The sequence below is a fragment of the Eretmochelys imbricata genome, chromosome 20 (genome assembly GCF_965152235.1).
Source record: "Eretmochelys imbricata isolate rEreImb1 chromosome 20, rEreImb1.hap1, whole genome shotgun sequence".
Lineage (NCBI taxonomy): Eukaryota > Metazoa > Chordata > Testudines > Cheloniidae > Eretmochelys > Eretmochelys imbricata.
In genome coordinates, this window is record NC_135591.1 from 1,456,637 (window position 1) to 1,477,743 (window position 21,107).

At 65.2% G+C, this 21,107-nt stretch overlaps 2 protein-coding genes across 3 annotated transcripts; both read right to left on the reverse strand.

Moving 5' to 3' along the window:
* Positions 1-1,345: 1,345 nt before the first annotated feature.
* On the reverse strand, positions 1,346-10,750 carry DDX23 (DEAD-box helicase 23). Of its 2 annotated transcripts, none has more exons than XM_077838528.1 (17): positions 10,630-10,750; positions 9,914-10,107; positions 9,606-9,704; positions 8,841-8,937; positions 8,121-8,186; positions 7,645-7,783; positions 7,389-7,522; positions 6,946-7,058; positions 6,275-6,418; positions 5,760-5,985; positions 5,330-5,475; positions 5,000-5,177; positions 4,686-4,928; positions 4,230-4,381; positions 3,905-4,013; positions 2,897-3,071; positions 1,346-2,410 (listed from the first exon to the last, which is right to left on the reverse strand). In XM_077838528.1, the coding sequence occupies exons 2-17, from the start codon at positions 10,105-10,107 to the stop codon at positions 2,187-2,189; spliced, it is 2,439 nt and encodes an 812-aa protein (XP_077694654.1). In that variant the 5' UTR covers positions 10,630-10,750; the 3' UTR covers positions 1,346-2,186. The 2 variants fall into 2 exon arrangements, with proteins under 2 accessions (XP_077694654.1, XP_077694653.1); XM_077838527.1 differs by having other exon boundaries at positions 8,841-8,940.
* A 3,263-nt stretch (positions 10,751-14,013) lies between these two features.
* RND1 (Rho family GTPase 1) lies at positions 14,014-18,620 on the reverse strand. Its single transcript, XM_077838472.1, has 5 exons — positions 18,422-18,620; positions 17,893-17,980; positions 16,269-16,378; positions 15,085-15,219; positions 14,014-14,831 (listed from the first exon to the last, which is right to left on the reverse strand). Exons 1-5 carry the CDS (start codon positions 18,539-18,541, stop codon positions 14,586-14,588), a joined length of 699 nt encoding a protein of 232 aa, XP_077694598.1. The 5' UTR covers positions 18,542-18,620; the 3' UTR covers positions 14,014-14,585.
* Positions 18,621-21,107: the final 2,487 nt, after the last annotated feature.

The following is a 21,107-nucleotide window of genomic DNA, read 5'->3' on the forward strand; positions in this document are numbered from 1 at the left end:
GCTACCCGCTAGCGGCAGAGGGAGATTCCCCCCGGCTGGGGCCCTGGGGGCTGTGCTGCGGGGGCAGCTGAGGTGAGCCCGCGGGGGGCTGGGAAGCGCGGAGCCGCCACGGGTTTGTTACAGCTTGTGTGGAGGAAGCACTTACTGCCCTGACACCTGGAGCCTGTTTAACAAAGAAGCGTTTGCAGTTTAGAGATGGTGTTTGTGTGTCTGCCAGCCGGGGCCGGACGTCAGAACTACCAGGCCTGTGCTCACCAAGGGGGTGGGGGACAAGGGACCGGAACCCCCGGCCTGTGCTCACCAAGCAGGGGGCCGGGGGCCGGAACCCCCGGCCTGTGCTCACCAAGCAGGGGGCCGGGGGCCGGAACCCCCGGCCTGTGCTCACCAAGCAGGGGGCCGGGGGCCGGAACCCCCGGCCTGTGCTCACCAAGCAGGGGGCCGGGGACAAGGGGCCGGAACCCCCGGTCTGTGCTCACCAAGGGGGTGGGGGACAAGGGGCCGGAACCCCCAGCCTGTGCTCACCAAGCAGGGGCCGGGGACAAGGGGCCGGAACCCCCGGCCTGTGCTCACCAAGGGGGTGGGGGCCAAGGGGCCAGAACCCCCGGCCTGTGCTCACCAAGGGGGTGGGGGACAAGGGACCGGAACCCCCGGCCTGTGCTCACCAAGCAGGGGGCCGGGGGCCGGAACCCCCAGCCTGTGCTCACCAAGCAGGGGCCGGGGACAAGGGGCCGGAACCCCCAGCCTGTGCTCACCAAGCAGGGGGCCGGGGAATGGGACAAGGGGCCAGGTGCCAGAACCCCCCAGTCTGTGCTCGCCAAGGAGGTGGGGGAGAGAATAAGGGGCCGGGCACCAGAACCCCCCCCCCGTGCTCACCAAGGGGGGGGGCGGGACAAGGGGCCGGGCACCAGAACCCCCCCCCGTGCTCACCAAGGGGGGGGGGGAGAATGGGGCACAAGGGGCCGGCACCAGAACCCCCCAGCCAGTACTCACTGAGGGGGAACAAGGACTGTCTCCAACCCCCCCCCCCATGCGGGGTAAAGCTCTTTGCAGGTGGCCCTGGCAGCACAAGGGATCCCACTAAAGCATCCAGCAGCTCCCCCCACTTCTACGGGCTCTGTGGGTCAGGGCCAGGGCTGGCCTGTCATTCCCCCTGGGGGCTTGGGGGGCTGGAGGGCAGGGCGGGGGTCCCGGCAGGCAGAGGTGGAGAATCAGCGTGGGAGCTGGTTGAGACCAGCCCTGCCCTGTCCCCTTCCCACATCAGGTCTGGCTCTTCCCTGGCACCCCCTCCAGACACGCGGGAGAAGTGGGGGGAGCGGGGGCATGGCCAGCGTCCTGCAAACACACATCGTCTCGGCAGCTTTATTCCTGCTTTTCACTTCAGATTCAACAAGAATTTATACATAAAAAAGGGCCCAAGCGCCACATCCCATCAGCTGATGGGCACACAGGAAACCCCCCCAGCCCCAAAAAAAACAACTCCACCCCAAAGACAACAGGTGCCAGCAGAAGCTCCTGGGAGCTGGTAGGGGCCAGATCACACACTGCTCCCCAACACCGCTGTCCACATATCCAGGGGAAAGGGTTTGTCTTACCCCCTTAAAACCAGTGGGTGGAGGGCTCTGCCCCCTCAGGGCCAGGGTCGTCCCTGGGGAGAGGCAGCCTGCGAATAGGGAGAGTGGAGGCTACAGCTGGAGGGAGGAGCTGGCTGGTGGCTGCACAGGGATCCCGAGGCAGGGGGGCGAATCCAGCCCCTGACACTTCCTGGGAGTCAGGTGCGTCCCGTGCGTGGATTTGGTCCAGATCAGGAGCCAGGCAGAGCCCCACCCCGCAGGGGACTGGAGTAGAGCCGGTCTAGTTTGGTCCCAGGGGTTCTCCTGGCAAGTGCTGCCCACGGCAGAGCCCCAGGACCCAGCACGAGGGGCCTGGCTTGGGCTCCAGGCTCCGTTTAAAGCTCAGGCCTGGGAACGCAGGGACAGAGTTGCTGCCCCAAAGAGGGGCTCTTCCTCCATCTGTCCCGCCTCGACCCAGGGGCTGGGGGTCACAGACGACCTGCAGAGCTCCCCGCTGAAGGGGGAGGCTGGTTACAAAGGCCAGGCAGCCCCTGGCACCCCAAGTCTGCTGGCTGGCAGTAGATGGAAACTGGGCAGCCAGGTCCCAGTTGTCGAAGTCCCGAGGCTCCCTGGGACTCACGCAAAGATGGTCTCCTCCCGTCTCTTCTTGGTGAGGATGGTGCCCGGCTTGTGCTGGGCATCGGGGTGGTTGGCCAGCTCCGGAGGACATGACGACACCGGGCTCTCCAGGATGGCTTGCTTCAGGTCGTAGAAGACCGTGGAGTCCTCCTTGGTCAGGAAGGTGATGGCCACTCCACTCTTGCCGGCTCGGCCCGTACGGCCAATACGGTGGATGTAATCTGCAGAGAAGCACCACGGTCAGATGGTGATTTGCCACTGAAATGCAGCCACCTCTGGGGTGGGGCTCGGCTGCTGATTAAACAGAGCTTGCTCACCTGCTACTGAAATGCAGCCACCTCTGGGGTGGGCCACAGCAGCACAGCCACGGGGTGGGGGGGGGGGGAGAGATTTTAGGAAGACAGAACAGGATCACCCACACTGGAATTCAGGCAGGGTGTCAGGATTAATCAATTGCCCTGGGATCTTTAACGAGCCTCTGGTTTGTCACCTCTGAAAGCTAGTGCGTGCAGCAGCAGAGCGCCCCTACCGTTGGGTGCGAGGGGAAAGCCCTCACTGAGCCCCCCACCCCCTGCAGCTGCCTGGCCGTTGCCCATCGAAGTGCTGAGTCAGGCCGACCGTGCTTAGCTGGGGAGAGAGGGGTCCGCACAGCGGGGCAAGGGGAAGCCTCCCTCGAGGACCGCCCTGTCCCCGAGGCCAGGACTCACCTTCGATGTTCTTGGCCATGTCGTAGTTCACCACCATGGAGACGTCCTGGATGTCGATACCGCGCCCAGCCACGTCCGTGGCCACCAGAATGTCCTTGGCACCGGCCTTCAGGTTGGAAAGGGCGAATTCTCGCTGCTCCTGGCCTTTGCCACCGTGCAGAGTGCAGGCGTTGTACTGCGGGGGGGGGAGAGGAAAGACCATAGTGCAGGGCTGGGGCAGGAACTGACCGCAGGGCTGCCCACAGTTCAGCACGGGGCCAACGGGAGGGATGGAAGAATTCACCAGCAGGCTCCAGAAGAGCTGGAGAGCCTGGGAGACGGGGTGGATCACACGGTACCCGTCAGCGTGCACCCAACAGCCCCCGGGCTTGGAGCCTGCCAGCTGATGGCGCTGCCCTGCAGAGGTCTCTTCCACAGCCCGCCCGCCGGGCAGTGGGGGAGAGGAGGAAGGGGCTGGATGCGGAATGGGCACCCTTCCCCCCGCAGCCCCCACACAGGCCCCAGGCCACCGAGGCAGACCCTGGCACCTGTGGCTCAGCAGAGGGATGCGGCAGGCGCCCCTGCGGGCTGGACGGGGCTCCGACCCGAGGGCTGCAGAGCAGGATCCTCCCACGGGGTGGCAGTAACTCGCTGCCAGTTCAAGGCGACCTGGCCAAGCGCCAGCAGCAGGAACCCGAGCCATAGAGGGCTGGTCAGGCCGAGTTTTGGGTTCTGACCCAGACCCAGTATCACCTGAGTTGACCTGACCCCACCCCACTGAACCCAAGTCAGTGCTGCCACCTCCTGCCCACGGGCTGGCACAGCGGCAGCAGCTGCGTACCCAGCCCCTGCCATCCACTGCCCCATGGTGCTGTGACTCCTGTTTTCCCACCCGACCCACAGAGCAGCACTGGGCTCTGCCAGACGGGCAGGGGCTGGGACTTGGGGCTCTAGGGGGCCCTAGAGCCGCTTAGCCCGGCCCTGGCCCCACAGGGCCGACATGGACACTTCTCAGGGGCTGGCACATACCCCCATCTTCTCCAGAGACTTAGCCAGCACGTCGCAGCCCTTCTTCTGGTTGACGAAGATGATGATGGGTGGGTCGAAGCCCTGCTCCAGGATGGCCAGCAACTTCTTCCTGTTGGGGAGGGGCAGAGAGGGGGGTGTCAGCAGGCAGGACAAGCTCAGGCCCCCACAGTCCTCCCAAGCCTCACCAGGCTGCCCTCCAAAGTGCCGTCCATTTCTTCACCGTGCTCCAGGACAGACCCTGCCAGACAGCCCCCCGTAGGAACCCCGACGCCCTGCCCTGCCCGCCCCTGCAGCCCAGCTCCAGCGAGAGCCCCCACCCTCCTACCTCTTCTCCCCCTCGGACATGAGGAAGACCTTCTGCTCCACGCGTTCGTGTGGCTTGCCGGCCGAGCCGATGTAGACCACGGCAGGGCGGCGCAGGTAGCTGCGGGCCAGGCGCTCCACCGCCGGGGGCATGGTGGCCGTGAACATCACAGTCTGCAAGAGAGGGCCCGTGAGTGCAGCAGCTTCCGGGGGCTCCCCTGCCGCCCCTCCCTACGGGCCGGTCCTGGGCAGTGAGGGGGTATGGGACCCAGCTGGGCAGGCCCAGGACACACTGGGACTCAGGGGAGAAAGGGCTGAATTGCCCCTCGACTGGCCTGTTTGTGCTCACCCAGCATCCACTTGGGGCCCAGGACCTCACCCCCCCGCAGCTGGCTCCCAGCCTCATGTCTGTCCCACTCCCCTTGGCCCCAGCCTCCCTGGGGCTTGTGCTTGGCTGCAGCGTCCAAGCCCTGCTGACCTGTCTGTACTTGTGCTTGCCCGACTCGAAGTTGGCCAGCATCTTCTCGGGGTCCTCGGCCTCGTCGGTGTCGGGCTTCTGGTTGGTGACAGGCATGTGCTCCAGGATCTTCTGCACGTCAGGCTCGAAGCCCATGTCGATCATCCGGTCGGCCTCGTCCAGCACCACGTAGGTGCAGCGGCTCAGCACCAAGTAGCGGTTCTCCAGCACATCAATGAGCCGCCCGGGCGTGGCGATGACGATCTGCAGGGGGCGGCAGGAGGGTCAGAGCCCGCAGAGCCCAGCCCCTCCCCCCCCGCAGCCTCGGGACTCACCTCACAGCCCATGCGCAGCCGGAAGCCCTGGTCCTCCCGGGAGATGCCCCCAATTACAGCCACTGTGCGGATACCCAGAGGCTTCCCAAACTTGATGGTCTCCTCCTCAATCTGCTGGGCCAGCTCACGGGTCGGGGCCAGGATGATGGCGTAGGGGCCCTGGTCCGACTCCTCGATCCTGCAGGCGACAGAGCACATGTGGGACCATTTCCCCCATGAGCCAACCTTTCCCACACCCTGGGAAGCCCCTCTTGTCCCCCAGCCCCTGGTGTATCAGGGCCAGCCACCCCTCCCCTGTTCGGGGAAGGCAGAGCAGCCAGTCGGCCTCACCTGTCGATCTTGGGCAGTGTCGTAATCCACACCAGCAGTGGGATCAGGAAGGCAGCCGTCTTGCCGCTGCCGGTCTCAGCCACGCCGATGATGTCGCGGTTCTGCAGGCCAATGGGGATAGCCTGGCGCTGGATGGGGGTGGGCTCCTGGATGGATGGAGAACAGAGACGCTTAGGACGGAGAAGGACCCCTGTGCCCAAGTCTGGCTTCACCAAGGAGAGATCAGAGGGCTGGGAACTGAACACAGGAGTCCTGGCTCCCTGTTTGCACTCCCCCCTGCCCCAACCAGAGACTAGAGTCCTAGGTCCGGACCCAGCCCCCACCACCAGGCCGAGCACCCACAAGAGCCTAGTTCAGATCTGGATCCCCATCAACAAAGGGCCAGTCACCACTTGACCCAGGAGGTTGCGGGGCAGGCCCCGGCTCTCACCTTGTAGCCACACTTGTCTATCACCTCCAGGATGTGCGGGGGCAGGGAGGAGTCCTTCCAGGAGCGGATGGGGTTGGGAATCTTGCCCCCCTTAGTGGTGATGCTGTAGTCCTCACGGAAGATACGCCAGTCCCTGTCCGTCATCTCGTCCAGTTTCTTCTGGGACCAGTGCCGATCATCCCAGCGCTGCTTGGCCTCCTTCTTCCGCAGCTTGCGCAGCCGGGCCCTGGCACCAGGGAGGGGAGCAGCTCAGGTCTCACCCAAACTCTGCCAACCAGCCCAGAGACTACACGTCCCAGCATGCACTGGGCCACCCTAAGACCCACAGAGGCTCCACATCCCAGCATCCCGAGCCTTCCCTGCACAACCCTAACCCATCCCTGCACCCACCCAGCCAAGGATCTCCGGCCCAGCAATGGCCAATTCTGAGAAGGGGTAACCCAGCCCCAGCCAAGCCATGTGTGCAGGTGGTGGCATCCTGGCCCCCAAACCTGACCCCACAGTGGGTCACTCACTCCTCCTGCTCCTTCTCCTCCAGCGTCCGCCTCTTCTCCATCAGGTCCCCGTAGAAGCGTGACTGCTCCCGCTTCTGCTGCTTCAGGTCGATGCCGGCAATGAAACCCCTGCCCAGCAGCTGTACCTGGTGCCGCTCCTTGTACCTGTGGGAGAAGACATAGCCTGCTGGCACGGGACCTCCTGGCAGATCTCAGCGCAGCGTGCCCCCCGGCAGACGGGGGCGCCCCTCAGAGCAGGCTTAGGGGCCAGGTTTGGTCCCCATTACCGCAGTGCAGCTAGCCAACCTGCTATTTCACACCCCTCAGGGGCAGGGAGTTCCCCCTCCCTGGGACTGCTGCGTCCTGACTCCCACACTCTCCCGTGCCCTGCGCTAACCACTAGCCTGACTCCCCTCCTGGACCCAGGAGTTCTGACCCCACCCCCAACTCCAACCACTAGATCCCACTCCCCTCCCAGAATAGATAAAAAAACCCAGGAGTCCTGCCTCTTTGCCTTCCCTGCTCTACTTAGCTACCCCCCTATCCCAGCAATGCTAGATATTTCCCCCCACCCCTGTATAGACAGCCTCTGTGTGCTTCCATCTCCCTTCCTGCCTCCTACAGACCCCAGTCTGCAGGGGGGCCACAATCCAGCAGCGATTGTCCGATCTGCCCTGCCCCGCACTACTCACAGTGGGTTGTAGTCGATGGACGTGTCCTCTGACGCGTCCCATTCAAAGACGAACTTTCGGTCATTCAAGTGCCGGGTGCGTCTGCGCTTCTTGATCCCGCCCAGGTACCGCTCCTGTGAGGGGAGCCCAGCCGTCAGCCCCACCAGCTCAGCCCCACCCCAGAAAAGAGGCTCAGTCCCACTGAACCCATGGAAAACGAGGCCTGGAAAAGGGGAGGGACTGATCTGAGGTCAGAGAGAATCCAGAGGGAAGGGAACCCAGGAGTCCTGAATCCCAGCCTCACCCCTTGCTATAACCACTAGCTTCCCAGGGCCAGGATAGAACCTGGCCCCCCAACCCCCATTCTGGCCCCAGACCCTTCTTCCTGCACTGTCAGGCCCTCGAGTCCTGAGTGGGTGGGGGCAGCGCTGTGACTCTCAAGGAGCCCCTGGCACGGCGGGTACCTTGATGGCGTGCAGCTCCTTGCTCTTGTCCTTCTCCTCACGGATTTTCTGTCTCCCCTCCTCATCCTCGTTGCCGTTGGTCTCCCGCTCCATGCGTTCCCGACGCTCCCTGCGCTCGCGCTCCTGGGGGTCCTCTGGGGGGGGGGGGGGGCAGACACAGGACATCACACACCCAGGGAGGGGAAGGGTGCTCCTTCCCAGCCTCACCCCCAGCAGGAGGGCCACCCAGAGCACCCTGGGGGAGAGGGGGACTTACCCAGCATCTTCCTCCCTAGATCCTGAAACTGCTTCCTCTTCTTCCTCTCATCCTCCAGCAGCCTCTGCCGCTCCTCCACCTCCTGCTGCCGCCGCTTCAGCGCCTCGGCCTCCCGTTCGGCCTTGGACAGGAACTTGGGCTGGAGGGCAGAGGGGGCAGTGAGCATGGCACCAGGCCTGTCCCCAGAGCCAGGGCAGCACAGGCCAGCACCCACACAGCCTGCCTTGGAAGGGGGGCGGGGAGAGGAGTGGCTTTGGACCCTTTGGCCCACTCTGGTGAGGCTGCCAGCCCAGGGGCATCACAGCCAACTCTGGGGGGCAACAGACCCACCAGGAATCAGCCTGAGAACCAACTGCTTGGTGCCCGAACCGCCTCTGGACCCAGAGGGGAAAGGGGGCCACGTCTGCCCCACCACAGCAGTGGGGGGAGGGGAAGATGCCCCTACAATGAGGGTGGGGGTGGGGACATATTCTCACCTTGGCCTCGGCCTCCTCTTCAGCTTTCTTCTTGGCCAGCAGCTCCTCCAGAGACAGAGGCTGGGCCTGGAAACACAGGGTGTTAACATCCCCAGAGCCAACCCCCGTCCTCCCCCTCCCCATCCAGGATCGCTGGCACACCCTTCAGCCCAGCTGCCCCAAGCTGTGCCGGGGGGGGAGGCAGCAAGCAAACCCCTGGAGTGTCTAAGTGCTTGGGGGTTCCTGCACCAACCTGGAACGCACCGTGCCCATCCAAGACACCGGGAGACTGAGCCAGACATGAGGCTGCGATGGGACGGGGAACCAATCTTATGGCTGCTCATGCAGGGAACACACCTCCCATCCCACAAAGGGGTAGCCCCCCGGGGTCTCTGGGGAGACCTGTCCGGGATCCATGCTCAGCCCTGGGCTCCAAAGCAGAAACGCTTGGGGGACAGGGACGGAATAGCCAGGCTTGAGGGAGGGCCCCAACTGCTACCGTGGGGGGGTGTCACTGTACCTGAGACCCGGGGAGTGAACCCAGGGGACGCACACAGGGAGAGCGCAGAGGCTGCACATCAGGACCAACGAGGCGCAGGAGCGGGGGCCACCTAGCCGCTGCAAGGAGCCAGCCCCGGCAGATACCCACCACCACCACCACCCAGCACAGCTCCTGTGGCCCCTCAGCCCTTTGGGGGGGGGGGGGCAGAGCTCTACCTGCCTTCCCACCCCCACTCCCACCTTCTCCTTCTTCAACGCCACGTCCTCCTCCTCCTCCCCCCTCCGTGAGTCTCGCTCCCTCCGTGATTTGGAGTCTTTGCCTCGGCTCGGGGACAAGCTTCTGAGTGAGAGAAAAAATGGACATGAGACACGCTCCTAGCTCCACCCCCGACCAAACTCTCCCCCAACCCCGGCTTGACACCTCCATTGCCCCGCATCCGGTGGGGCTGGAGGCCATTAGCCCACTGATCCTAGTCCCACACTCAGCAATCATGGCAAGGGCTCTAGGAACAGATGAGGCCCCATGGCTCCCCCTTACTCTGAAACGGCCTGGGAAACCACCCAGCTTCCTCCTGGTGCAGGACCACTCGGGCTGGGCTCTCAGCTGAGCAAGCTCGGGCCAGCTCCAGCCTTTGAGAGCAGGCCATGGCCAGGCAAAGCCCAGACGCAGCAGGAAGTGGGGCTGCTGGCTCAGTAGGGGACCTTGATCAGCGCCCCACCTCAGGGGCAGAAGCCGTCATGCTGCTCATGGAGGAGAAGGGACCCCAGAGCCCTTCCCCACTCACCCTTGTTACAGGCTCCACAGCGTGACAGCAAGAACCCCAACGTCCCCCTTCAGCCCAGCAGGGTCTGTTGGACTCTGCTCATTTCCGGTTTAACCGGACACACAGAGACGCCTGTGCCGTGCTGCTGTATGGTGCTGAGCCCCAGAGGTGGCTGCACTCCCAGAGACGCTCCCGTGACACCGTAGGCGTTGGCAGGAGGAGTGGGGGCACGAGGATTTACCTGGAGCGTTTCCTGTCCTTGTCTCGCCGGTGTCCATCTTTCTCCCGCTCGCGATCCTTCTTATTCCGCTCGCGCTCACGCTCTTTGTGTCTCCGGTCCCTGCAAGGGCAGAGCCCCAGGAATCGGTTACAGCCCAGCCTAACTCCACGAGCAGCCCCCCACCCCCTCCTCAGCAGCCCCCCCAAACCTCCTCCAAATCAGAGCCACAAAGAGCCCCAGCCCCTCCCGCAAACCCTGCACCTTCCCCCCACCCCCCCTTCTGGTGCGACCGCATGCCCCCCCACCCCGCCCCGCCCCGGGGTCGTCACCTCTCTGCTGACTTGGACCTGGAGCGGGATCTGGACCGGCTGCCCCGCCTCCTCTCCCGGGACCGGTGCCGCTTCCTCTCCTTGGACGGGGAGCTCTTCCGGTCGCGATCCCGCTCCGGGGAGCGCGAGCGTTTCCTCTCCTCCTTGGGGGGCGACGGGTCCCGCTCCTTCTTGTCGGGCACTTCCCCGGCCATCTGACGGGCAGGGAGAGCTCTTAGCGGCGGGGGGACCAGCCCCTGGCTCGGACCCACCTCCCCTGGGCTCCTCAGGCCTAGCACCGCCCCCCCCGGGCAAGACTCACACGCGGCACAGCATGGGGGGCTGGCCCCAGGGCAGGGGGCTGGCTGGCCGGGGGGGGCTGGGAACGGACCCAGGGTCTCCATGTTATGGCCTGGGCAGAGCAGTGGGGGGCCTTGGCGGGTCACGGGGCGTGGACCCTTTTAATTCTGGGTTAACGGTAAACTGGTTAACCCCCCCCCCGCCCCGGGAGAGAACCCCGGAGTCCGGGCCCCCCGCCCCGGGAGAGAACCCCGGAGTCCGGGCCCCCCCCCCTCCCCCGCCCCGGGAGAGAACCCCGGAGTCCGGGCCCCCCCCCCCCCCCCGCCCCGGGAGAGAACCCCGGAGTCCGGGCCCCCCCCCTCCCCCGCCCCGGGAGAGAACCCCGGAGTCCGGGCCCCCGCCCCGGGAGAGAACCCCGGAGTCCGGGCCCCCCTCACCTCCCGGATCCTACTAGGCCTCACAGCCCCTGCGCAGTATCCGCCATCTTAGCGACTCGCGCCGGGCCCTGCGCGGAGCGGCGGAGGTGCCGCGCGGCATGCCGGGAACGCGAGTCCGGGCCGTCCCGGCCCGCAGCCGGCGCTTCCCCGCCGCAACCACAGCTCCCAGCAGGCACCGCGCGGCGCGCCGCTGGAATGCTGGGAAATGTAGTTCCCGCCCGTCCTCCAGGGGCTGAGTCCGAGACAGCGCCTCCTGCTGCCCAGCCCACTGCTGCCTCCTCCCCCTGCTGCCCCCAGCCTGCCCTGCTGCCCCCGCCCCCACTGCTGCCCCCACCTGCCCTGCTGCCTCCTCCCCCCCTGCTGCCCCCAGCCTGCCCTACTGCCCCCGCCCCCCCGGTCCCCCTGCTGCCCCCAGCCTGCCCTGCTGCCCCCGCCCCCCCACCCCACTGCTGCCCCCAGCCTGCCCTACTGCCCCCGCCCCCCAGCCCCACTGCTGCCCCCAGCCTGCCCTACTGCCCCCGCCCCCCAGCCCCACTGCTGCCCCCACCTGCCCTGCTGCCTCCTCCCCCACTGCTGCCCCCAGCCTGCCCTGCTGCCCCCGCCCCCACTGCTGCCCCCAGCCTGCCCTGCTGCCCCCGCCCCCACTGCTGCCCCCACCTGCCCTGCTGCCTCCTCCCCCTGCTGCCCCCAGCCTGCCCTGCTGCCCCCGCCCCCACTGCTGCCTCCTCCCCCACTGCTGCCCCCAGCCTGTCCTGCTGCCCCCACCTGCCCTGCTGCCTCCTCTCTCACTGCTGCCCCCAGCCTGCCCTACTGCCCCCGCCCCGCAGCCCCACTGCTGCCCCCACCTGCCCTGCTGCCTCCTCCCCCCCTGCTGCCCCCAGCCTGCCCTACTGCCCCCGCCCCCCCAGCCCCCCTGCTGCCCCCAGCCTGCCCTGCTGCCCCCGCCCCCCCACCCCACTGCTGCCCCCAGCCTGCCCTGCTGCCTCCTCCCGCACTGCTGCCCCCAGCCTGCCCTACTGCCCCTTCCCCCCAGCCCCACTGCTGCCCCCACCTGCCCTACTGCCTCCTCCCCCACTGCTGCCCCCAGCCTGCCCTACTGCCCCCGCCCCCACTGCTGCCCCCAGCCTGCCCTGCTGCCTCCTCCCCCACTGCTGCCCCCAGCCTGCCCTACTGCCCCCGCCCCCCAGCCCCACTGCTGCCCCCACCTGCCCTGCTGCCTCCTCCCCCACTGCTGCCCCCAGCCTGCCCTACTGCCCCCGCCCCCCAGCCCCTCTGCTGCCCCCGCCCGCACTGCTGCCCCCAGCCTGCCCTGCTGCCCCCACCTGCCCTACTGCCCCCGCCCCCCAGCCCCACTGCTGCCCCCACCTGCCCTGCTGCCTCCTCCCCCACTGCTGCCCCCAGCCTGCCCTGCTGCCCCCGCTCCCCCACTGCCCCCCCCACCTGCCCTGCTGCCTCCTCCCCCACTGCTGCCCCCAGCCTGCCCTGCTGCCCCCGCTCCCCCCACCCCCACTGCTATCCCCACCCCCACTGCTGCCCCCAGCCTGCCCTACTGCCCCCGCCCCGCCCCCAGCCCCACTGCTGCCCCCACCTGCGCTGCTGCCTCCTCCCTCACTGCTGCCCCCAGCCTGCCCTACTGCCCCCGCCCCACTGCTGCCCCCACCTGCGCTGCTACCTCCTCCCTCACTGCTGCCCCCAGCCTGCCCTGCTGCCCCCGCCCACACTGCTACCCCCGCCCCCAGCTCTGTCGCAGCCAATCGGCCTCCATGGGTTCGGCTCCCCGCTGCTGGGCCCTGTGGGAGGCACCGAGCCCTTTCCCCGCTGCTGGCCGCAGGGCACTCAGGGACGCTCCCTGGAGCTGGGGCAGCCCCCTCGAGCCCCTCCCCCAGCCACGCCAGGGTTGGGCTCCCAGCCCTCTCTTGAGCCAGCCGGTTCTGCAGCCCCAGAGCTTGACCACGGAGGGGCAGCCCCTGGCCCAACATGGGCCTGTGGTTCAGAGCCTCAACAGCAGCCCCCACCCTCGAGCTGGGCTAAGGAGGGGCTCCCCTGCCCCTCCATCCATTAGCCACCCACAGTCTCAGCTCCAGGGGCCATGGGGCCCTTCCTAGGGCCGGATGCGCCCAGCTCCCCAGCACACCCTCCATCCCTCAGACCCAAAGGCTTGCCAGGCTGAGGGGGCAGGCCGCCGTGGCTAACCCAACCTCCCTCCAGTCTATGCCCCAGGAGGAGCTGCTGCTGCAAGCCCCAGCTGGCCCTGCCTAGCTGCCCCCTTGGCCTGACTGGAACCCACTAGCCCCTGCGCCCCCCTCCACAGCTGGGCACTTCCACAGAGCTCTTCCTTTGGGGGAGGCCTTCCAGGACCGCCTGGGTCGGGCCTGCCCTCCTCACCTGAGCCGCCCACAGGGAGCCATAGATAATCTCATCTGACCCCCATCCCCCAAGGCCAGAGAACACCCATCACTGCAGCCCTAGGCAGCGCCCAAAGATGCCAAGACGCCCCCCTTCTAGGGGGAAGGGCCCAGCTTTAGCTTGGTGCCCTCGCACCCAGCTCTGCCCTGGACCAGGAAAACGAAACCTTTTAGGCCCTGTGGCTCCCTACAGGGTGATCACATCCCCTCCTGCTCCTCCGCTACCGAGAGGCGAGCTCAGCCCGGCTCAGGAGAGGGCCCTGCAGCCAGCATGCTCCCCCCAGCAGGTAACAGGGCTTGAAACTCGCTCCACCCCTTGAAATTCATCCCAGCCCCAGCCCCCCTGGGACACCCCCACAGGGCCCTGGGGAGAGCGGGAAGCAAGGGGGCTGTGTGCAGCACCAGGCTCCTGTACTTTCCTCGAAGCCAGGTCTCATCTTGTCTCTGCCCCAAGGGGGTACCGCACCCACTACTCAGGCCCCCAGGGATCTGGCCTGTTGGGGCTGGACTTTGCCTCAAGACTCCCACTGCTGGGAGCGTGACTCATTTGCTGCCCGGGGTGTCAGCCAGGGGCTGAGCATCCAGCCAGATGCAGCTCTGTGCTTGCTCACCCAGGTAGAGCCAGGAACTGGGTGTCACCGTGGCCCTGCTGGAGGTAACGTGGCTCTGGAGGGAGAGGGCTGCTCGTCAAAGGCCCCTGGATCCCCACAGTAGGGACTAGTGGTTAGCAAGAGGCTAGGAGCCAGGACTCCTGGGTTCTGCTCCTAGCTCTGTTGGTCTGCCCACAAGCTGGGGCAAGTCCCTGCCCACCTTAGCAACCCTGTCTGGGGAAGGAGATGGCACCTCTGGGGCCAAATCATTAGTTGTACCAGGTGTGTGTGGTGGGGGGAGGAGGGTGTTTTCAACCTGATGTTTCACAGACACCACAGCAGCCCCTGCCACATGGCTGAGCCATTCTAGTCTCAATAAATAAGCTTTTTAATAACACTGAACATTGAACAGTTGCTCCCCCCACCCCCCCCAAGACAAAAGTCTATAAACCAGTTGCCTCCTTCCCACCGAGACAGGCGAAGGCAGAGCTGCCCCCGTGCTGGGAGGTGGGTAATGGCAAGGTTGGAAGCAGCCAGCTCTGGAGACAAGCAGCAGATGGAGGGGATGGGTTGCAGCCAGACACCCCGTGGGCATTCAACTAAATGGATGGGTCCTGCTGATGGGGCCTCCTGACTCCAGGGGTGGGGGGTGGTGTTGAGAGCAGCTGCTTGCCAAGGTCCTTCTGCAGCGAGATGCCCGAGGGCCCTCGTCACCCCGCCTCCATCTTTTCCTCAGAGAACATGTGCCAAGTCTGCGTGCGAAGCGCTGGGATGGTGAAGGGATGATCCCAGGGATGCTGAGGCCAGTTGGGAACTGAAGGCCTCTCTGTGGGCCAAGGTGTCACCCCCCTCCCATCTGGCCTGGGCCTTCAGGCAGCCCCTCCACAGCATCAGCGCGAGAACATCCAGAGGCAAGAGTCGGGGGTTTGGTCCATCCGTCCCTGCCCTGGGGCCTGGCCCTTCACATGATTGAGCAGCTTTTAGCCTTCTCCTTCTTGAAGGTGGAAGAGATGAGTTCGGAGCGGCTGGGCAGGTGCAGGAGTCTCTTGGAGAGGCTGCGCCCGGGGCTCTTGGGGGGTGGGGGGCTGGCCTTGCTCAGGCAGATGGTGGATGCTGTCCGGAAGATGCTGTGCACGCTCTTCTCCGACGTGAAGGCTGAGCACTCCAGGTAGTTCTCTGCTCCCAGCTGCTTGGCCACAGCGCAGCCCTGTAAGCCAGCCAAGGAAAGTGCTGTCAGATGGAGCTGGGCACCGAGGCCTGCAGCTGCTGGCTAGGCTCACATCCCAGGTGGATTTGAGGCTCAGCTGAGTTACTGGTTCAGAGCTTCAGCCATGCTGGAACCAGAAAGCCAGCCCCTCTGGGGATGGATCAGAACTGGACCCTGGGACACCCCCAGGCTGCACTGTGGTTGTGCTGACCCCTGGCCAGGGGACAGGATGGGACTAGCTGAGCCCACTCACCTGCTCGTAGGAGATGGGCACCTGCTTCTGGTGGGACAGCTCCATCAGGGTGCTCAGGTCAGTCCGCAGATCTGTCTTGCAGCCAATCAGCAGCACGCGGGTGCTGGGGCAGTAGTCCAGGATTTCTGTCTTCCACTGCGTAGAGAAACTCGGGGTGAGTCAGGCGCCTAGAGCTGACATCATGGGCTTAGAGCCTGCAGGGGAGTCCCCTGGGGTGACTCGGCTGCTGCCCACAGGGCTTATCAGCTGCCCTGCCCCTCTGGGTGCCTGTCACTGGAAGGGTGTGGGTCCCACAGTGCCACCCTGGCCTGGTGACAGCACAGTTCAGCCCAGTTGGGATCCTCACCCCATGGCTGGACCCTGCAGCCAACACCCTGTCAGAGCTACCTCCCCTCCCCCCTCAGGATTAGGCCTGAGCACAGGATGGGGAGCCAGGAATGACTGGGCTGGGGAGGGTGTCCATTTTGGGTAGTACCACCAGGTCTGAGTCTTTATACAAAAGGTCAGATCCACACTGGCAAAGGGGTTTAAAGAACCATTCCCCCGCCCACCCCGGGTTTAAAACCCAGGGTCATCCCCCCCACCCTGCCCCAGCACAACCAGAAGTGGAAGGAGCAAGATGACAGGCAGTACTGATGCCCAGGGGAGCGGCATGGGCACACTGCTCTTGGCCAGTGGGGCAGAAGAGGCTCCCCCCCAAGTGTTTAAGCCAAGCAGAAAGTCTTGGAGAAGGAAATCAAGGGCTCACCCCTAAGGGTTAACCTCTGTCCCCCCCCCCCACAGCTGTACAGCAGGTCAGGGGGCACAGGAGTGTTTGGCTCCTCATGAGAGGGGCCCAGCCCTCCCATTATAAAATACCCTACCCCTGCAATCAGAGACCCCAGGGTGTCTGGGCCTCAGAAGCCAGCAGGGTGCAGAGACCGCGGGGGGCCGGGGATGGTGTCCAACTGCCCTGCACTGAAGGACCCTCAGACCACCCTGGTGGTGCAGCCCTGCCCGGCACATGGAGGAGCCAATGAGGGGCCTGTGCCTTGTTTTGTAACCAGCTCTCTTCACCACTGGCTGGGAGCACAACACCCCATCCCTGCCTGGGGGCTGGCTGTCCCCGGGCCCCCCCTGCTTTACACAGGGGTCAGTTCTGTCATGGGGGAGAGGGAGAGGCAGGGGGCAGGGGGGGTCCTCACCTTCTTCAGGGCGCTGTCCATGCTCTCGGGACGGCCCACATCGAAGCAGAGCAGGACGGCGTCCGAGTCACTGTAGCAGAGGGGGCGCACGTTGTCATAGTATGGGGACCCTGTGGGAGGGGGTCACAGTGAGTCCATGTCACCCCCTCACCCGGCGCTGAGCCAGGCGGGGGGAAGCTGCTGTGATCAAGGATCCACCAGCACCCATGGTCTGTCCCGTGGGGGGAGCAGGACCCTCCCAGGCAGGGGGCGCTGCCCGGTCCGCTCACACCTCCCTACCCCCCACATATGAAGCTGGGGGGGACTGACTCCCCCACTGAATACAGCTGTGCAGCCAGGGCCCTTGCAGCCCCCAGTTCTCCCCCACCCCAGCATCCTAGGCTCCTCTGATCCAAGCCTCCAGGAGCTGTTTATATAACCAGCCGCCTCCCCCCCAGAGCGAGCAGTGTCAGGGAGCCGGGGGTGGCGGAACGCAGGCTGGTGGGGAGGGGGCCGTGTACCCCTGGGGAGAAGGATGGCACCGGTGCTTCCCCCACCCCATGGGCACAGGGGAGGGAAGGCCCGGTGCCCTCCCCCACCCCCAGAAGCAGCATCCAAGGGTTTTGCAGCCCAGACGCTCTGTGCTCAGAATAGCAAACAGCCCTGCTCCCTGCACCAGCACATCGCCATAGCAACAAGGGGGATCCAAGCAAGACTGGGACCCCCCCTCTGGAGGGGGGGAGATACTGCAGCAGCAAGGGAGGGGGCTGCATCCCTGCTGCAGGGGCTCCCCTATGAGGCCTCCCAACCTCCAGAGTCAGCCAAGGCTCCCCCACCCCAACTCCCACACCACCCCCTGCCCCCCTTATTTAGGGGATTTGTCCCCCCCTTCCTCCAGAGAACAATCAGGAGCCTCCTGACCTAGGATTTCCCCCAGTAATACCCCTGCCCCCCACTCCCGCAACCACAGGGAAGCTGCAGCGATTCACTGAGGGGAGGAGCACACCCTGTCCTCAGAGCCAGGAGCCCCCAGTGGGCTGCGGTTTGCCTCTGCCTGGGGTCACCAGGGGCTTGGGGAGCTGGGCTACAGGGCCCCTGGGCAGGGGTCTGCGTGGGACCCGGGCAGATGGGAGCAGTCTGGGGGGGACAGCAGTTCTTAGACCTACTGCTGTTTCTCCAACCGTATTTGGATTCTGTCTTTGGAGGGGGTCAGTCCGAGCTGGCACATGGTCCCCCCCTCCCGCCAGACAAGCCCCCAGTGTTGAGATGCCAGGGAAAGCCCATCCCCACTGTGGGGGGTGTCGACAGGGGGCTGAGTGAGCTGCTGCAGCTGGCTTTAGGCAGGATTTGCAGGGGGAGGGGGGGCTGCACAAGGCAAACCCAAACCCACCCCTGCAATGGTAGGGCCCCCCCGTACTGAAAGAATTAAAGCAACCCACAGGGGGTCTCATGCCTTAAACCAACCCCCTCCCCCAAGAGCTCCCTGTTCAATTCCTCACACGCTCCCCTGCAGTGGGCGCTCCCCACACCCTGCACCAGGAGCCCCCTGCATAGAACCCAGCAAACCCCAGGCTTGGGGGCCAGGGCTGGATCTGCAGGGGACCCCCCCCGCCGCCAGCCCCAGCCCAGCTAGGGGGCTCCTTACCCGAGGTGTCCCAGAGGCTCAGCTCCACGCGCTGCTCCTCCGTCTCCAGGCAGGCCGTGTAGTTCTCGAACACCGTGGGCACGTAGGTCTGCGATGGAGAGCGGGCACCCGTCACCGCCGGGCCCCCAGAGCCCCCAGCCCGGGCAATGGGGGGTGCTGCCCGGGCACCCAGAGAGCCACCCCTCGCACTAGCCCAGCAGCCAGCCAGAGCCTGGCAGGCTACGCTGTGCAGTGCGGGGAGGGGGGAGCCATATTAACCCCCCCCCCCCCCCGCACCGGCCTCTCCTGCGGAGGAGCGGCCGCCAATTGCCCCATGCCGACAGGGGCCACAGGCAGCGGGCAGAGACCCCCTGCCAGGCTCCCAGCGGGCCCCTAGGAAAGCGGTGCGCGGGACGCTGGAGGGGCCCCGAGCACGGCTCAGGGAGGCTGGGCAGAGGCGTGCCAGGACCGTTCGCCGGGGGTGGGAGCGCCTATGGCGACCAGCCCCGGGCCGAGGCCCCGCGCGGAGCCCCCGGGGCCGCGCCCTCACCTCGGGGTAGCAGTCTTTCGCCAGCACCTGCAGCATGGCCGTTTTCCCACACTGCACGTCCCCCACCAGGACCAGCTTACACCTGGCCACAGCCGGCTGGGGGCTCCTCCTCTCCCGCATGGCGAGCGGCGGGGCGGGCGTCCCGGCTCCGCTCCAGCGCAGGGGGCTCAGCGCCGGCCCCTAACTCCGACCGACGCAACCCTGCAGTAGTGGGGACTGGGGAGGAGGGACCGGCGCTGCCTTTATATAGCATTTACCCAGCCACTCACAGGCAGAGGCGGGTCTCCTCTTAACCAATCAGACAGGCGGGGCTCTTGCCCGGTAGCCAATGGCAGAGGTCCCCCCTTAGAAGGACACCCCCCCCCGCCTCACCTTCCCGGGTGGGAGCCGCCTGGGGACGGGCCCGGGCAGGGGCGCGCGGGGCAGAGCCTGGGGCAGCAGCTGAGCTGTTGGGGAGGGCTGTTAACTGACTTAATTGCCAGCCAATTAACGGGCCCGCAAGGGTTTCCACTTCTCCCCCCAAATCGTGATGCAGGAAAATAGTTCCGGTGAAATCAGGGAGATTCCCTCCCTGGCTGGCCTGGCCGCCCTCCCGGCTGGAAATTCTCGGATTGCGGGTCCCGTTGGGTGGCCGTAAGGCAGGGTGACCAGATGTCCCAATATTCGGGGCTTTTTCTTATACAGAAGCCTATTACCCCCCGCCCCCCCGTCCTGATTTTCCACAGGTGCCGTCTGGTCACCCTGCAGTAAGGGGAGGTGACTCAGCACATGGGGGGGGGGGGGGCAACACCTCTCAAACGCCAGGCGCTGATTCCACGGTGCTCAGCACCCAGCACCTCACCAGATTCTGGCATCAGCCAAACAGTGTTTTGTAACCACTGCTTTTCACAGCCCTGCAAGAGAGAAATCAAAGGGGCAAAGTCACTCAGATTCAATGGCTATTACCCACGATGGTCAGGGACGCAGACTGGGGGTGTCCCTAAGTCTCTGTTTGTCACACGCTGGGACTGGACGACAGGATGGATCTCTCAATAAGTGCCCTGTTCTGTTCATTCCTTCTGAAGCATCTGGCACCAGCCATCGTCAGAGGACAAGACAGTGAACTAGATAGACCATTGGTCTGACCCAGTACGGACGTTCTTGTGTCCAGCTGAAACCCTCTGGGTCTGGATGATCTATTTGCGGATGGCTCACCAACCTGAGTAGACAGATGTGTCCGTTGACAATACTGGATTCCTAAAATTGATAGTAGCCCTTTCGTGACCTCAATGCAGGCTCTTGAGGGGGAGCGGGAGGTTGACGGAGGGGCTGCAGAGGCCTAGGATAGCAGAGAGGGAGAACATGAGAACTTGGGGGGAAAAGGTGTGAAAAGGGGGGCACATGGATGTAAGGGATAGATGGGGGCTGAGACGGCAGGAGCACCGAGTGGGATCACGTGCAGAGGAGTTTGGGAGGGAGCTGGTCGGGGGCAGGAAGAGATGGGGCAGTGACAGGAGAGGGGTGGGGAGAACTCTGCCTGGCCTCTCATCCCCAAAGCCCATTCCCGTCTCCAGCCCAACCCTGCCATCCGGCGGTTTTGCAAGACCCAGCCCTGGCTGAGAATCACGTCACCTGCCCTTGAGAGCCAACTACCCCGGGAGGGGCGGGGTGCGGCAGCTGTAACTACAAACAACCATACGCAGAGGCCACCATTGTCCCTCGGTCTTCGTGTCGCAATATTTGCCAGGGAGGTGGGGGACGCAGGCTGGTTATTCCTTTCAAACCAGCTGTTTCTATTGGATGTTTTTCTTTGAATCGTGTGAAATATATTTTAAAAATGTCACGTTTTGGGGCAGACTTGAATTGGCAGCATCGGCAGGGCCCCCCACCCCGATTCACCCCCAACCCTCTGAGACTGGGCTGCAGTAGGACGTTCTACCAGGGTAACCGTGTCGGTTTGTGTTGTGATTAGCAGCGCCAGGACAGATAAAGCAGCAGGCTCTGTTGCTGTCTCCTGGGGGTCCCGGCTGTGCCCCACAATCCCACCAGCCCCACCCCACGGCTCGGCTCACCACATTGAGGGCCATCTGCCCAGCAGGCTAGGTTGTTAGGAAATGCTGGACAGCCCCGACCTGGCTAAAAGCTTAACATGGAAATTGCAACACAGCTCCCTGGGTGAACGTCAGGTCCTCTTGGCTGGGCACTGGGGTAGCCAGGGGCAAGCTCCTTTGTTCAGAGCCTGGGTCCCCTTGGGCACTGCTTAGGACCCCCTGTGCCATGCCTCAGCTTCCTGATCCTGGGACTGGCTGCCCTAGCCCCCTATCCAGGGAATAGCTGGCAGGCAGCAGAAACCCAGCCAACCCCCTCCTGCCCTCAACATGCGCCCTACTCCTGAGACACCCTGGAATGTCCTCTGCACCCGGGGCTCTTGCTGGGGCTGGGCGTTGTCAGATCTCCCCTTTGGGAAGGGGCTCCACACAGCCCCAGTTGTGAGCTGGGCACAGGCTGCCTGGGCCCAACCTCCTGCTCAGCCGCAGCAGCTCCCAGCTCGCTCTCCATCCTGCAAACCTGGCCATGCCCCCTGCCTCCAGCTTCCCTCCACCATGGAGGGGACCCTGCACTAGTCACAGCTGCAAAGCCAGCTCTGTGCCTGGGTGACAGGACTCCTGTGCTGTGCGGTGGCATTTCCCTGGGAGCCCTTCAGCCC